The sequence below is a fragment of the Natrix helvetica genome, assembly GCF_964273705.1.
Source record: "Natrix helvetica genome assembly, chromosome: 15".
In the NCBI taxonomy this organism is placed as follows: Eukaryota; Metazoa; Chordata; class Lepidosauria; order Squamata; family Natricidae; genus Natrix; species Natrix helvetica.
In genome coordinates this window covers 8,880,067-8,897,770 of record NC_138565.1, presented here as the reverse complement: position 1 = coordinate 8,897,770, position 17,704 = coordinate 8,880,067, and the positions used below count along the sequence as shown (strand labels likewise).

The window sequence follows — 17,704 nt, the reverse complement described above, 5'->3', positions numbered from 1 at the left end:
AACCAGACAAATCACTCAAGCAACCTCATTTCTCATCATTTTCACAAAAGACAGATTGTTGGATGTAGACTGCCTCTGTCAAGGGAAGCTCTACACATTAATGTAGCTCCAGGTCAACGTCCCATCGCACCCTTTGTGTTGCCATGCTGTTTTGTGTTTTGTCCTGAAAGGGTCCCTGGAAGGATTAGAGCATGTACAGAGGGTGCCTAACGTGACCTTTGATTCCCTGCTGAGCTGAGCTCCATTGTAACCTAATGGGCCAACTGAGGAGATAAAGCCTCTGGGCAAATTGCCAAGCTGAAGTAGCCTGTGAAATAGAAAATGTGGATTCTGCTTCTTTGCTCTAACTTAAAATGTGTATTCTCAGCAACCTACTGAGAGATAATAATGCCAAGCTCTAACAAAGCTCTGAGTTACATGCCAGAAAATGTATTTTTTTCCCCTTCTAAGGTCCATTGTTCACAGAAGCGCTGAAAAATCATAAGGTTTGAGTGACATGAAATCATGTTTCTAACACTGTGAGGGTCAGTGCAAGCTGTTTAAGACTACAAGATTGAGAAAAAGGAGGGTTTTTTTCCCCCCTGTGCCTGCTTTCCACTCTGCCTGCTGTTAAGTGGGGGAGACTAAAACGGTGGCCCAGTTTTGCTTTCTAGCTAGAAATAAGAGTTGGGGGGGGGGGAAGAAGCCCAAAGATCAAAGGGAGCCCTCCGCCCCCACCTCCGCGGGGAACCATAGCAACCATCAACACCGCCAGGGGACCATCTGGCTGGTTGGAGGAAGGCGGACGCCGATTGGTCGCACTATGGAGGGCGGCGATTGGCAGGACGGGGTCTCTGCAAAGGAACAGGCGGAACTTCTGGAGAAAGGGCGTGAAGCCTCCACTTCCGGAAACAGACTGGCAACAAGGGAGCTTCCTGAATCGGTGACAGTGGAGCCCGGATGATGCAGGTTTGGCACAAGGGATGCTGGGATTTGAAGTCCGGGGGGGTCTCTTTCGGGCCCACGTGACGCGGAGGATTTGGGCAGGGCCTCTCTTGCGGGGAAGGGGACGCAGCCGTGACCGGCCTCTCTCTCTCTCTCTCTCCTGCAGGACGACGGAGGAGCCCGTTGGAGGAAAGAAGGAAAGAAGCGCCGCCTGAGAGCAGGAGGTTCCGGCGCGGCTTCCCCAAGACACGGCGGGGAAAGGCCGGGAGGCTCCGGGCCTGCAGGAAGGATGAGCCCAGGGGGTCTGCGGGAAAGGCTGCCTGGGGGGCGATGCGGGGAGGAGGAGGTGGACGGAGACCCCGAGACGGTCCTGGAGGACGGAGGGTCCTTCGGAAGACCCGGAAATCCCCAAAGGATCCAGGAGGTTGGAAAGAAATATCAGTGCCCGGAATGTGAGAAATCCTTCAAGAGAAACGACCTTCTTCAGAGCCACCTAAGGGTCCATTCAGGAGAGAAACCATTTGAATGCATGGAGTGTGAAAAGAGCTTCAGTGAGAGGAGCAGCCTTTATAGACATCAAAGGATCCACTCAGGAGAAAAATCTCATAAGTGCCTGGAGTGTGGAAAGAGCTTCGGTCAGAGGAGCTCCCTTTATACACATCAAAGGATCCATACAGGAGAAAAACCTCATAAATGCCTGGAGTGTGGAAAGAGCTTCGGTCAGAGGAGTCACCTTTATAACCATCAAAGGATCCACACAGGAGAAAAAACTCATAAATGCCTGGAGTGTGGAAAGAGCTTCGGTCAGAGGAGTCACCTTTATAGACATCAAAGGATCCATTGGAGAGAGGAACTGAAGAAATGCCTGGAGGGCGGAGGGTCCTTCGGAAGACCCCGGAATCCCCAAAGGATCCAGGAGGCAGGAAAGAAATATCAGTGCCCAGAATGTGAGAAATCCTTCAAGAGAAACGGCCATCTTCAGACCCATCTAAGGGTCCATTCAGGAGAAAAACCATTTAAATGCATGGAGTGTGAAAAGAGCTTCAGTCAGAGTAGCAGCCTTTATGAACATCAATGGATCCACACAGGAGAAAAACCTCATAAATGCCTGGAGTGTGGAAAGAGCTTCAGTGACAGGCGCAACTTTTATAGACATCAAAGGATCCACACAGGAGAGAAACCATTTAAATGCATGGAGTGTGGAAAGAGCTTCAGTCAGAGGAGCAGCCTTTATATACATCAAAGGATCCACACAGGAGAAAAATCTCATAAATGCCTGGAGTGTGGAGAGAGCTTCAGTGACAGGCGCAACCTTTATAGACATCAAAGGATCCACACAGGAGAAAAACCTCATAAATGCATGGAGTGTGAAAAGAGCTTCAGTCAGAGGAGCCATCTTTATAACCATCAAAGGATCCACACAGGAGAAAAACCTCATAAATGCATGGAGTGTGGAAAGAGCTTCAGTCACAGGAGCAACCTTTATAAACATCAAAGGATCCACACAGGAGAAAAACCTCATAAATGCATGGAGTGTGGAAAGAGCTTCAGTCAGAGGAGCAAGCTTTATAGACATGAAGGGATCCATTGGAGAGAGAAACTGAAGAAATGCCTGGAGGGAGGAGAGTCCTTAGGAAGACCCTGGAATCCCCAATGTATCCAGGAACAAGGAAAGAAATTCCAATGCCCAGAATGTGAAAAATTATTCAGGAGAAATGACCGGTTTCAAAGCCATCTAAGGGTCCATTCAGGAGAAAAACCATATAAATGCCTGGAATGTGGAAAGAGCTTCAGTCAGAGGAGCTATCTTTATATCCATCAAAGAATCCACACAGGAGAAAAAAGATATCAATGTAAAGAATGTGGGAAAAGCTACCGTTGGAGAGTAAACCTTGACAGACATCAAAGAATCCACTCAGAAAAACCATAACAATTTCTCTAGTGTGGAAAGAGCTTCGGTCAGAGAGGAAAACTTACGCAGCATCAAATAATCCATTCATGAGAAAAATCATATAAATGTCTTGAGTGTGGAAAGAGCTATATTGAGCGTAGAGGCCTCCATGGACACCAAAGAATTCATGTGGGAGAAAAATCATAAACATGTCTGAATGTGAGAAGTCACAGAATGTATCTCAGAAATAGAATTGAATTGCGTATTTAATAGTGTGAATACACACGCTAAGAATTTATCTCGAGTGTATAACCTTTCATTGTACCTACAAAGCAGAATAAGGATATTCATGATAATAATTGTAATCATTCTACTATGAGGGTTGAGTAAAAAAGATAATAAGGGTAAATAATAACTGCCAAATAAGGGACTTTCCCAGGCTGAATAACAAAGGACTTTTTCAATTGTACATGTTGTTTCAACCTCCTGAAATTGTACTTTTTCAGAAGAGACTTAGGTTGACTCATGATGCCGTTTCCCATGTGAATGTTTTTTTAATGCAATGCTCATTTCAGTTGTCATGCTTAATATTATGGGATGTTACTGTCCATGTCTTTAATGTAACTGTAACTGAACAGGGTGATTTTTTCCATGCGATCAATTCTTGTTTTCTACTTTTTCTACTGTATTGAATATAAAATGAAACCTAATTCTTCGTCCTGAATTTTCTCTTTTCATTGATGGAAATCTCTTTGCTACAATAGTCTAACGAATTGCCTTTAAACAGTCATCCCGCTCAGATCCCAATTGAAGCAAGCGTTCCCTGGTTGAATGTAGAGCTAATTTGGCCTTCATTTTTGTGAGTGTGAAAGAGCTGCTCCCTGTCATTGGTTGATACAATCTATGTGGGTTTTGCAAAGAGACCATCCCCAGATATCTGAAACTCTTGTCAATTGGATTCCTTGAATGGTCCCCTTGTCTTCCAGTAGGAACCACGAGAGAGAATCTCTAAGGCCAACAAAAATATCGCTTTGCGAGACACAAGCAATATTCTCAAGGGGCCTGCACCCTTTTAGCCTTAAACACCTGGCTTTTCTCCAGGCCCTGGGAGATCAGAGAATGAGAAATTGGCATTGATTCACGTCAGTCCTTTGTTGGTTTTTATTTTCAATGTTTTATGTTTTACGTGTTGTATAGTTTTTAAAACTGCTTTTTGCGAGCTGCACAGAGCTGACTGAAAGGTGGGCAGTTATAAGAATGTTTTAAATGAATAAGACTCATTAGGGACCTGTTCGATCTCCCACTAGGTGCAGAGACTAGGTGTTTCCCAGTTGTCAGAATCGTGAAAGCATTTCTGTTCATCAGCTAAATGATCAGCAAAAGATTCATCTTGTTCCCTGATGTCAAAAGGGCCGCACCAGGGTTGTTTTTGACCAGGGGGAGGGGGGAACAGATGGGTGCTTTCAGGGTAGGCATGGCCATCTCATGGTCACTTCTGTTGGGGGCACCTGGGGTGGCTAACTGACCAAGGCAGGACTTCCCTCAGACCCTCCCTCTCTCATTATAATCTTCCGCCCTCCCTTCTTTTTCCTTCCCTCTTCATTCTTCCTCCTTCCCCTTTCCTTATTTTTCCTCCTTTCTTCTCACCTTCCCTTTCCTGTCCCTTCTTCCACACTTAAGTTGAAAAGTTTTTTTTCTTTTAGTTTGTTTTCCTAACACACTGCCAGTGAAACTCGATTTCATTCAGGACCGGATCAGGGTTATCTGTGACCTCGGAAGGGGGGGGAAGAAATGGGTGTTTTCAGGGTAGGCGTGGCCATCTCACTGTCTTCTGTTGGGGACACCTGGAGTGGCTAAGTGACCAAGTGGCTAAGTGACCAAGGCAGGACTTCCCTCAGACCCTCCTTCTCTCATTATAATCTTCCTCCCTTGCCCTCTTCTCATCTTTCCTTCTTTCTCTTTCCTATTTCCCTTTCCTGTCCCTTCTTGTATGCTCAAATGCAAAAGGGGAAACCTTTATTTTGCTTTTAGTTTGTTTTGCTTATGAACTGCAAGTGAAAATGGACCCTCTTTTGACCAAGTTCCAAATGTTAAGGGATCCAGCAGTTAAAAGAGACCCAAAAAGAATCCAACGTGGATCCTATCAACATTGCATGATTTCCTGTTTCGTTTTTCCAACTGAGGTATTGATTTCTATGAGAAAATTCACTACCAGGACCCATTGGCAGGAGATTCTCCTCCTTAGGTCCTATTTAACTGGAGACAGTCTCCTTTTGTGCATCAATTCAGAATTCTTATATCCAGGAAGAATAATTGTCCTGCATCAAATAGAGGCAAAGTAGTTGCTATTTAAAAACAGACTTGAGTGAGTCACATGTTAAGAGTTTATTTATTCATTTGGATCCTGACTTTATTATTTCTGCAAATGAGGCAGAGAAGAAGATGTGGAAGAAAAGAGACTATTTGGAGCTCAGGGTTGGACTGAGGGGTCTTTGGAGCTCTCTGAGCCCCTCCCCCTCCCAGCCACGGTGACCCCTCCCTCCTCTCTTCCGCCAACAACAACCCTGTAAGGTGGGCTGGACCGAAAGAGCGGCTGCCCCACACTTGAACTCAGGCTCCCTTGCTTTCTCCCTACTGGACCCCACTGGCTCCCCTTTATAGGCGGCTATAAGGTCTCCGCCCTAGAAGAGCCCCTGACCTCCCCCGGCCTCAATAGGGGGAAGAGGGGGGGATAGACCGCAGAGTTCAAATGGAGCCCTCCGCCCCACCTTCCATAAGGAACCATAGCAACCATCGACACTGCGCAGGCGTCATCCCGCTAGATGAAAGAAGGCCTATTGGTCACTGGAGAGGCCGGCGATTGGCAGGAGGACTCCTTGGGGATGAGCCTCCAAAGGAAGAGGCAGAACCTCTGGAGAAAAAAGGGCATGAAGCCTCCACTTCCGGGAACGAGGGAGCTCTGTAGCCCGGATAATGCAGTTTGGGCGCAGGGGATGATGGGAGTTGCAGTCCATATAAGGGGGGATGGGAGAAGGAGGCCCAGTCTGGGGGGGGGCAGGTCCGAGAGGGAGATGGGACGCTGGTAGGGAAGCTGTGTCCGCCTGCAGCATGCTCGAAAAGAACGTCACAGGCGGAGGACGTAGCCGTGACTCGCCTCTTTCTCTCCCCTGCAGTAGGACAGAGGAGCCCGGCGGGGAAGGAAAGAAGCGCCGCCCGAGAACAGGCGGAGGAGAGCGGGCCCAGCAGAGCAGCCATGCTCGATTCTGGCGCGGCTTCCACGGAAGAAAGCGTAGAGGCTTTGGTGCTACTGGAGAACTGAGTGCAAGCCCCCCCCCCGGGAAAGGTCGCTGCCTGGAGGGCGAAGCGGGGAGGAGGAAACGGGCGGAGACCCCGAGACGGTACTGGAGGGCGGAGGGTCCTTTGGAAGACCCCGGAATCCCCAAAGGATCCAGAAGGAAGGAAGGAAATATCAATGCGGGGAATGTGAAAAATCCTTCAAAAGAAATTGCCACCTTCAAAGGGATCTCAGGATCCACGCAGGACAGAAACCATTGAAATGCCTGGAGTGTGGAAAGAGCTTCACTGAGGCTTCAGGCCTCCATCATCATCATCCCAAAATCCATACTGGAGAGAAGCCCTATAAATGCCCCGAATGTGGCAACAGCTTCAGTACGAGAAGAGACCTGCAGAGACATGAAAGGATTCACACAGGAGAACAACCACATGAATGTCTGGAGTGAGGAAAGAGCTTCAATTGGAGGGGAGACATTGACGAACATCAAACAATCCACATTGGAGAGAAACCCTATAATTGCCTGGAAAGTGGAATGCGAGGAACTCAATTTGAGTGAACTCTATAAACATCAAATGATTCACATAGGAGAAAAATCATATAAATGCCTTGAATGTGGAAAGAGCTTTACTGATGGTGGAGTCCTTCATCCACATCGAAGACTTCACATGTGGGAAAATGCTAAATATCCCTGAGTGAGGAAAGAGCTTCAGTCAGATATATGTCTCAGTAATTCAGCTGAATAATTTGTTTAGTCAAGTGTGAACAAGGAATTTGCTTCCGGTGCAGAAGCTCTCTGTGTACACGCAAAGTCCCGGAATAATGATAACAGAATAACAGCAGTGGATGGACCTTGGAGGCCTTCTACTCCAACCCCCTATTAAAGCAGGAGACCCTTCACCATTCCAGACAAATGCCTGTCCATTCTTTTTTCCCCAATTCATTGTTTTTATATCAAAAGGTCCAGTTCTATATTGAACACTCTGTTGTCCAGGTACAAAGGTATTAAACTATAAAAATCATCACAATCATATCGATATAGATATAGTAGATAATATCAATCATTATTGTAAAAAGTAATATCTTCCATATTGACATAAAGTGGATAACCAACAAAGTATTTACTAATCCACTTTAACTCTTTCTCATGTAATCCACATTTTCTCATATTTCCAACCATCTAACCTCTGTTTTTGTTGACTAACCATTTGTAATATAACTCCTGTTTTGTCTTTTTCTTTCATTTTTAACATTAACCTATCTGTTTTCTGCAACTTCCAATATTTTTTAAATTATATTCTCATCTCTGGAGGTTTCTTCATTTTTCCAGTATTGTACGTATACATCTGCTATTACAATATGTAGAATTGCACGTATATTGCCTTTATTGTAATTTCCTGGTAGCATGCCCAACAAGAATATCTCTGGTTTTAGGTCTATGTGTTGTGTTATCACAGTTTCCAGCCATATATGGGTTTTATTCCAAAACTTCTTTCCTTTTGGACATGTCCACCACATATGATAATACGAAGCGGGTATTTGGTTACATATCAACAATTAACAGATTTATCTTTGTACATATTCGCTATTCTTGCAGGTAAAAACATCCATCTCTACAACATTTTATAAATATTATAGTTTCCATCCCATAATTTCTGCCATTTACCTAATTCTATTGCATAGCCAAAATTCTTAGCCCAAGTTATTGTTTTTTCCTTTTTCCTCTTTAAACTTAATATATTTAATTATATTATTAATTTAATACTTAATAATTATATATCCTTTTAATTTGAAACAAGTGGCTGTTCAGTCTATTGTAAAAAACATCTAGGGATGAAGCACCCACAACTTCTGCAGGGAAGCTGTTCCACTGGTTAATTGTCATATATTGGAACAGTGCTATCATATCATCCCTAGTCCTTCTTATCTCTAGACTAGCCTTATCCAGTTCTTCATATCCTTTAGTCTCCAGGCCCTTCATCATCCCAGTTGCTCTTCTTTGCACTTTTTTCAACGTCTCAACAACGTTTTGTAATAATGTGACCAAAATTGAATGTAGTATTTAGGTGTGGCCTTACTAAGGTTTTATAAGGTGGTGGAAATAGTTCACCTGATGTTGATTCTATGCCTCTGTTTACACAACCAAGTATTTCCCCAGCAAGAAACCCCTTGAGAAAAGGCCCAGAAGAGAGGAGGAGAAGGCTGAGACAAAGTCTAAGAGAGCAAGTTGAGTCACAGCAAGTTAAACAAAGTGTTTCATCCTTTAGCTTCACATTTTAGGCTTCATCCTGAATTTGACATGACATATTAGCTTTTTTAACATGGGAATCTGCACCTCTTTTTAAAGTTTTAAGATTGTGTGTTTTCCCCTTCCTGACCAAGGCTCTTTATTTTAATATGTGAGAAGTTGCTTTTTCAGCCACTACACCACAGAGTATTCTGAGTGTCTGAATACACCTGCAAGTTTCAAGAGAGACACAAACCCAGCTGGGAAAGACTAAGACATCAATTTGTCACGTGTTAACTTTTCTCTGGAATCAATGTTTTCTGCTGTTCAAACTTCACAAGCAATCAGTGCACTTAATTATTGTTTTCAATTTTTTAATTAGTTTATCATAGCATAAAATACAAAACAAAGAAAAATACAAGTTTAGGGTAAAATAGTGGAGGAAGAGAGGAAAGAGTCCGGTAGAGGGGAAAGCATTAATTTCCTCGATTCCTTTAATGCAGTACAATAAACGACATAGCATTCTGTGGTGATTTTCCCGGCTACCCATGAAAGAGACTGGGCACAAGGATTGTCCTTGGGATAGGTAGCCCCGAGCAAAGCCCGGCACACCCTATTTATTCAATACACATGAAAGTCTAAAGCACCAAAAGATAATTAGTTACACGTAAAAGTACACATAAGGAGTTAATTATCACCATTCAAAGAATCAAGGTTCCTTACAGACAATCCACATATCCTGTCAGACATGAGTACGTGACCAAGAGCACAACCAATTCAATCCCACAGCATTCAACTTTTTATTTTTATATAATACATAGTTTCTGTAGCATCAAATCGAATTGACAAAACCCAAAATCAACGTTTTTTTCCCACCTTAAGCCCAAAGTCCAAAAGTGGTTTCCAAGTAGAAACAAAATTATGTTCTTTAATCAGTCCGTTTAGCTACCTCTGCTAACTCCCATCAACTTTTGCAGTCATTATTGTCCAATGAGGGAATGACAGTTTGGTCATTTGCTTACTGATGTGTCACTTGGACTGAATATTATATTTCTTTACATGACCCTTAATCAACCATTTTTGCTTTGCTTGAATTTCTTGGTGATTTGTATTTGTATGTTCAGGTGAGCAAAGAAGCCCCTTTACAAAGGTAAAAGTCTCCCCAAAGTGGAGGAAATTCAGCTCTTTTCAGCTCCAGACCAAACTGGGAGCCCCTGGCTTTAGAAGCAACAATCCCACATGATTAAAAACGATCAAGGACTAATTAAAAGGAAGAAGGAAGGGAGCTGGGTGTTCTCTGGAGCACATCTTCACCCACCTCCCCTTTCCTGAGAGCAGAAATTGAGTTGAAGATTTGGAATACAACTCTGATAAATGGGCTACAAATAGAGGGAAGCTTCCCCAGAGCCCAGGAGCCCCTCTGAAGACTGACCAACCTCTTGGGTGGCATCTTCACTCTGGCAACTGAGAGTAACTGGCAGCTTAGGCTGCATGGATGATGTCATAAAGCCATCAGAATTCCCAAGGAGATGACAGGTGCCTATCAAACCTCCCCTGCTCCACCTTTTCTACCTGCAACAATGTGAGGCAAAATATCTGTAGGAGGCAAGGAGACAAATCGCTCAAGCTGCCCATTTCTCATAGAAGACATTGTTGCATGTAGACTGCCCCTTTCTAGGGAGGCTCCACTAAGACTCATTTATACATCCTTGGGTCAACCTCCCATTGAATTCCCTTTCGGTTGCCATGTTGTGTTTCGTTCCATCATCCCAGGTGAGCTCCCTCCATTATTTCTGCCTGGGGGCTGAAGCCTCTTTCACCCAAAGGCCTCCAGAGAAAGGATGGTGAGACGTTTGAGGGGGCAGAAATTCTCTCCCCGAGTTTTGAACTTCAGGCCTCATTTCTCCTCCACAGATCCAGGCCAGGAAAAGGAATTCCAGGCTCCCTGGAACAGATTCTGCCACAACAAAAGACTGCAGAGCTTAAGGGAGGGAGGGGGGGGCACCAGAAGGGCAAGGGTGGGAAGAAGGAAACGGAGGGGATGGGGGCAAAGAGAGGCAGGGGGTGGGGAAAAGGAGAGGTGTGGGGAGAAGGAAAGGGTGGAGCAGAGGGGGGGTGAAAGAAGAGGGGTGGGGGTCCCAGAAGAAGGGCAGGCGTGGGGAGAAGAGGAGGGGCAGGGGGTGAGAAGGAAAGGGAGGGGATGGGGCAAAGAGAGGCAGGGGGTGGGGAAAAGGAGAGGTGTGGGGAGAAGAAAAGGGTGGAGCAGGGGTGGGGGGTGGGTGAAAGAAGAGGGGTGGGGGTCCCAGAAGAAGGGCAGGCGTGGGGAGAAGGAAAGGGAGGGGATGGGGGCAAAGAGAGGCAGGGGGTGGGGAAAAGGAGAGGTGTGGGGAGACGAAAAGGGTGGAGCAGGGGTGGGGGGGTGAAAGAAGAGGGGTGGGGGTCCCAGAAGAAGGGCAGGCGTGGGGAGAAGAGGAGGGGCAGGGGGTGAGAAGGAAAGGGAGGGGATGGGGGGAAAGAGGCAGGGGGTGAGGAGCAGTGGGAGGGAGAAAGAGGAAGTTGGGGGGCACCAGAGGAGGGGAACGACAGACGACTCCCTCCCCCCCCAGCCGTTCCGCCCCCTCCCCTCCTTAGGCACTTTCCGGGGGTCAATCTGGACTCCTCTCCCCCCCTCCGAACAACCCTGCGAGGTAGGCCTGCAGAGGGAAGGCTGCACAATTCCCCCCCTCCTGTCAGAGCAGCGCCGTATCGAAAAGGGACCAGGTTGGGGGGAGGGGCGAACTAAGGCAGGAACGGCGGATAGGCCACGCAGGGCGGAAGGGAGCGGATGGGAAGAGCCAGCAAAAGGGGCGGAGCCAAAGGGGGAGGAGTCCAGACGCCCACCGGCCAGAACGGCACGCCAGTAAGGATCGAGGGGCGGGGTCACAAAGCGGGCACCGCCAATGGGATGGCGTAGAAGGCGCCGCATGCAAATTTACTCCGGCCCCGAAGAGAAAGTTTTCTTCGCAATCGAAGAAACGGACGCGAGCGACAGGGGAGGAGAGGAAGAGGCCTCGCCCAGAGTTACGCAATCAGAGGAGCGACGGAGAGACGTGTGAGATTAGGCGACGGAAGTGCCCGGATGCAGATAGGACGCGCGGACGGGTGCGAGTCGTAGACTGAGAGGCTCTGCGGTCAGAAGAGTCCTGGGAGGGAGGCCCCTGGGAGGCGGAGGTTTCGGCCTGGGTCTCCCCTGCGGAGAAGGGAAAGCAGCTGTGACCCGCCCCCCCCTCTCTCTTGCCTGCAGGAGGACGGAAGAGCCCGGCGGGGAAAGGAAAGAAGCGCTGCCCGGGATGAGGCCCTGCCCGGTCCCGGCGCGACTACTCCAGGGGACAGCCGAGAAAGGCCGGGACGCCCCGGGGCTACAGGAGGGATGAGCCCAGGGGGACCCCGGGAAAGGGCCCTGCCTGGAGGGCGATGCTCGGAAGAGGAAACGGGCGGAGACCCTGAGACGGTCCTGGAGGGCGGAGGTTCCTTCAGAAGACCCCGGAATCACCAAAGCATCCAGGTGGAAGGAATTGTATATCAGTGCCCGGAATGTGAAAAATCCTTCAAAAGAAATGGAAATCTTCAAAGACACCAAAGGATCCACATGGGAGAAAACCCTCATAAATGCTTTGAGTGTGGAAAGAGCTTCAGTCAGAGGAGCAACCTTTATACACATCAAAGGATCCACACAGGAGAAAAACCTCATAAATGCCTGGAGTGTGGAAAGAGCTTCAGTGACAGGAGCAGCCTTTATCAGCATCAAAGGATCCACACAGGAGAAAAACGTCATAAATGCTTGGAGTGTGGAAAGAGCTTCATTCTGAGGAGCAACCTTTATCAACATCAAAGGATTCACACAGGAGAAAAACCTCATAAATGCTTTGAGTGTGGAAAGAGCTTCAGTCAGAGGAGCAACCTTTATCAACATCAAAGGATCCACACAGGAGAAAAACCTCATAAATGCCTGGAGTGTGGAAAGGGCTTCAGTCAGAGGAACAACCTTTATAGACATCAAAGGATCCACACAGAAGAAAAACCACATAAATGCCTGGAGTGTGGAAAGATCTTCAATCTGAGGAGCAACCTTTATCAACATCAAAGGATCCACACAGGAGAAAAACCTCATAAATGCCTGGAGTGTGGAAAGAGCTTCATTCTGAGGAGCAACCTTTATCAACATCAAAGGATCCACACAGGAGAAAAACCTCATAAATGCTTTGAGTGTGGAAAGAGCTTCAGTCAGAGGAGCAACCTTTATCAACATCAAAGGATCCACACAGGAGAAAAACCTCATAAATGCCTGGAGTGTGGAAAGAGCTTCAGTCTGAGGAGCAGCCTTTATAAACATCAAAGGATCCACACAGGAGAAAAACCTCATAAATGTCTGGAGTGTGGAAAGAGCTTCAGTCAGAGGAGTAGCCTTTATATACATCAAAGGATCCACACAGGAGAAAAACCTCATAAATGCCTGGAGTGTGGAAAGAGCTTCAGTCAGAGGAGCAGCCTTTATATACATCAAAGGATCCACACAGGAGAAAACCCTCATAAATGCCTGGAGTGTGGAAAGAGCTTCAGTCAGAGGAGCAACCTTTATCAACATCAAAGGATCCACACAGGAGAAAAACCTCATAAATGCCTGGAGTGTGAAAAGAGCTTCAGTCAGAGTAGCCACCTTTATAACCATCAAAGGATTCACACAGGAGAGAAACCTCATAAATGCCTGAAATGTGGAAAGAGCTTCAGTCAGAGTAGCCACCTTTATAGACATCAAAGGATCCACACAGGAGAAAAACCTCATAAATGCCTGAAATGTGGAAAGAGCTTCAGTCAGAGGAGCAACCTTTATCAACATCAAAGGATCCACAGAGGAGAAAAACCTCATAAATGCCTGGAGTGTGAAAAGAGCTTCAGTCAGAGTAGCCACCTTTATAACCATCAAAGGATTCACACTGGAGAGAAACCTCATAAATGCCTGGAGTGTGGAAAGAGCTTCAGTCAGAGTAGCCACCTTTATAGACATCAAAGGATCCACACAGGAGAAAACCCTCATAAATGCCTGAAATGTGGAAAGAGCTTCAGTCGGAGGAGCGACCTTTATAGACATCAAAGGATCCACTCAGGAGAAAAACCTCATAAATGTCTGGAGTGTGGAAAGAGCTTCAGTCGGAGGAGCGACCTTTATAAACATCAAAGGATCCACTCAGGAGAAAAACCTCATAAATGTCTGGAGTGTGGAAAGTGCTTCAGTCATAGGGGCAACCTTTATCAACATCAAAGGATCCACTCAGGGGAAAAACCTCACAAATGCCTGGAGTGTGGAAAGAGCTTCAGTCAGAGTAGCCACCTTTATACACATCAAAGGATCCATTGGGGAAAATAACCGAATATATGCCTGTAGGGCAGAACGTCCTTTCGAAGACCTGACAATCCCCAAAGGATCTAGGAGGAAGGAAGGAATGCCACTAATGTGAAAAATCCTTCAAAAATAACGGACATCTTCAGAAGCATCTTAAGATCCATTCAGGAGAAAAACCTCATAATAGCCTGGAGTGTGGAAAGAGCTTCAGTCATATGAACAACCTTTATAAACATCAAACGATCTACTCGGGGAAAAAACCCTACAGATACCTGGAGTGTGGAAACAGTTTCACTAGTGCTCCACACCTCCGTCAACATCAAATAATCCACACAGGAGAAAAACCACATAAATGCCTCGAATGTGGAAAGTGTTTCAGTCGGAAAGGACATTTGTATGAACATCGAAGAATCCACTCAGGAGACAAACCACATAAATGTCGAGTGTACAACGAGCTTCATTCAGAGATGAAACCTTTGCATACATCAAAAAATCCACTCAGGAGAAAAAACATATCGGTGGAAAGAGTGTGGAAAGAGCTTTGGTTGGAGAGGAAACCTTGACACACATCAAAGAATCCACCCTGGAGAGAAAACCTATAATCACCCTAAAATTGTGTTTCCACCAAAATAAGGCATAGTGATAATTTGGGGCCACAAAAGTTAATAAAGCCAGGTGTTATTACAGGGGAATATGGATCTTGAGTCTGTAATTTAAGCTGTTGGCTATTCCTACTCTCTTAGTATTATCTGCAAATTTGATGTGTCCCCCATCAAGTCCCTCATTTAAGACATTTATGAAGATATTGAAAAGTCCTCGGCCTAAGTTGGAACATAGTGGTACCCCAGTGCTTCCTTCTTTTCCTGTACATATAGTACCATTAAGGACCAACCGTTGAGTAATTTGTCAGCCAGTTACAAATCAATCCATCCAACTCAGTCATGAGTTTCATCCCACCATGTTTCACTAATAGCAACTATATCATACATACCTTTGTGTATTAGTATTTCAGCTTCCCCCTGTCTATTGAGCGTTCATACAGTATATAGAGATTAGAGTCCTCCTTGGATCTTGGATATGTTTCTTGTATCTCCTACTCAGTCTCTGTGTTTTCCATCCTTTCTATCACTCTACTTCTCTGTGTTTTCCCTTGTTTTCTTCTTCTTTCTCTTTACACCCCTCTGCCTTGTATGATTGGTTATTTGGTGGCTTTTCCTTGGAATTGGGCTCTAGAGGTCTTGAGGATTGGACCCCCTGCCCACTCAACTGTCTAACTTCAAAATGAAGAATGTTTTAAAGTGTACATGCTAGGCATTTTAACTGGCTCAAATTGTACCTTTTCGCAATAGGTTTACGTGACTCCTTTCCCCAGGCAAACGTTCTCCTTTTAAGCCTTTACAAAAGGTTGTGCTTAATATTATGGGATGTTTGACTGATTGTCCATTTCTGTGATGTAACTGAGCAGAATTTCTTCCATCGAATCATCTGTTTTGTACTTTTTCTACTGTGTAAATGTGTAAAATGAATCCCGAGTGTCGTCCATTTTTTCATGAAGGGAAACCTCTTTATTAGATTACTCTAAGGATGCCTTTAAATGATCTTACAACTCTCTGCCTAATTTGACCAAGTGTGCCATGGCAGAAATCAAGTGTCAGGCTGTGGGAACAAGGTCACCATGGTATGTGTGCAGATCAGTTTTCCTGATTGGAACACATATATGGAATTTGGGACTGGAATAAATTGAGTAGTAATATGCGAGTTGAGATGGATGCCCACTGGGAGGACCCAAATTAGAAAGCTGTGCTTGCAAAGCTAAAGTAATATCGAAACCATCTTAACAGGGACTTTCAAACTGAGGAAGTTACTAGCAGCATAGGAAACACGTGGTAAAAGCGCTTAAGCAGGTAGAGCTAAATATAACCATATTTAGGCAGAAATGCTTATTGTAACCAATAATAAATTAGGATGCTTTTATTTCCTTATCAGCTCTTAATAAAAGCAGGCTTCAGATAACGTTCTGGGCCACTCGTGTAATCAAGAAACCTGTGTGTTGTCTTCATTATGAGCAGCCCATTATTTGCAGGGGGGCAAACCCGCATCAGGCCTGCCCCAACCCGGTCCCTTAGGAAAGGAAGATCCTCGACCCTCTATGTTGGTTTTCCAAAGGTGGGTACCATGTAAGACCCTCCCCAGACATCTGAAACTCTTGTCAGTTGGATTCTCTGAATGGTCCCCTTGTCTTCCAGTAGAAACCGCTACAAGGGACTCTCTGCCAGGTCCCATAGATCCCTATCGGACACTGCCTTTCTGGTTTAGTGGGAGGCCTGGGCACGTTCCTCACTTTATAACTGTTTTCCTGCCTATCTTGTACTTTGAATTTCCTTCTTGGGAAAGAAAGGGGGGAGGGAATGGATTGAGGGTCATCTTTTACGTTTCAGCAAGCGACGCCTGAAAACAAGTTATTGCTTTTTCAGCTGGCACTTCAAAGGCCAATTGGGGATTGTATGGATTGAGGCAGGTATATGTAGGAGATGGTCCTGTGGAACCATCCACAGGATGGTTCTGTGGATGGTGGAGGTCTAAGTACAGCCCTGGGAGACTTTTCTGAAAAGGATGGTTTGCACAATTGCTGAATGAGAAACACCCTTTATACTGTATTTTCCAAGTTCCTCATAATGATTTCTCTCAAAATGGAATCAAATGTCGATTTAAAATCAGCACAGGCTGCATGCAGTCATTCTCTCCCTGCCATTTTAATTTCTTTCGATTAGAAGAAAGTTTACTCGTAAATCAAAATTTACGCCCCAGATCAGTTTCAACCGATTTCACAGTAAATTGAGATTATTTGGTAAAAGGTTAGCCCTACTTTTGGCATAGTTCATTCCCCCTTTCCCCATGGGCCACCCACGGTCCATTATGTCCCTCTATCACTTTTGCTCATTTTGTTATGGGAAGAAACCAGCCATGCTGGGAAATCTGGTTGGGATGTCCTTGCGGTGGGAGTAATTTCTCACGGGAAAGCGTTGCATTCCCCCAACCATTGCATTCCATCCCACTCCCTTTTCGTTATCCAGGTGGGAGTGAAATAGAATATAGGTGACAGTGCTAGTCAGTCTTGACATGCTGACCCCCGCCCCCAAGAAAGGTGGACCTGAAACAAAAGTAAACATAAGTTCAAATTATTACTTATTATCTGTGTTTTCAGGTGGACAAAGAAGCTCCTTTGCTTCTCTCAAAGTCTCTCAAATTCAGGTAATCACGTTCTTTCCATCTCCACACCAAAATTGATGCCTGAGTTTGGAGATTAAGACTTGATTTAAAATGATGAACCAAAAATTTAAAAAAACAGGAAACAGGGCTGGGTGTTCTGATTTTCTCCCTGCTTCCCTTTCCTAAGAAGGGCCCAAATGGACATTTTTGGCCTTGGAATACAACTGATGAATTGGCTGCAAATAGAGGGAAGATTTCCCAGAGTCCAGGAGCCCTTTGGACACCAACCTACCTCTTGGAGATTTCCCAGAGCCCTTCTGAAGTCTGACTAACCTCTTGGAGGGCATCTTCACTCTGATACCTGGCAGTTTAGCCTGCATGGATGAGGTCATGAAGCCTCTAAGAGATGACAGGCCTCCCTTGGCATCCTACCAAAGGTCACCTGCTCCTCCTTTTACAAGTACACCAATGTCAGGAAATTGTGTGCAGGAGGTGACCAAATCAATCACTGAATTTCCCCATTTCTCACAAAAGGCAGATTATTGTATGTAGACTGCCTCTGTCAAGGGAAGCTCCACTCATTAAATGTAGCTCTGGATGAGCTTCCCATCGCTTTTCCTTTCTTTTGCCATGCTCTTTTGTGTGTCCCATCATCCCAGGTCATCTCCCTCCATGGTTTCTGCTTAGGTGAGACACCTTTTTGTGACTCCCAAAATAATAAAACAATTCAGTAGATAGAAAAAAAATCCTGTCCCCTTAAACAACTTCTGCCAAAGAAAA

The 17,704-nt window shown here is 45.5% G+C and overlaps 1 protein-coding gene across 1 annotated transcript; it reads left to right on the top strand.

Annotated features, from left to right (window-relative positions):
• Positions 1-1,202: 1,202 nt before the first annotated feature.
• LOC309399627 (uncharacterized protein) lies at positions 1,203-3,530 on the top strand. Its single transcript, XM_081967641.1, has one exon. It carries the CDS (start codon positions 1,214-1,216, stop codon positions 2,852-2,854), a length of 1,641 nt encoding a protein of 546 aa, XP_081823767.1. The 5' UTR covers positions 1,203-1,213; the 3' UTR covers positions 2,855-3,530.
• The last annotated feature ends 14,174 nt before the right edge of the window (positions 3,531-17,704 follow it).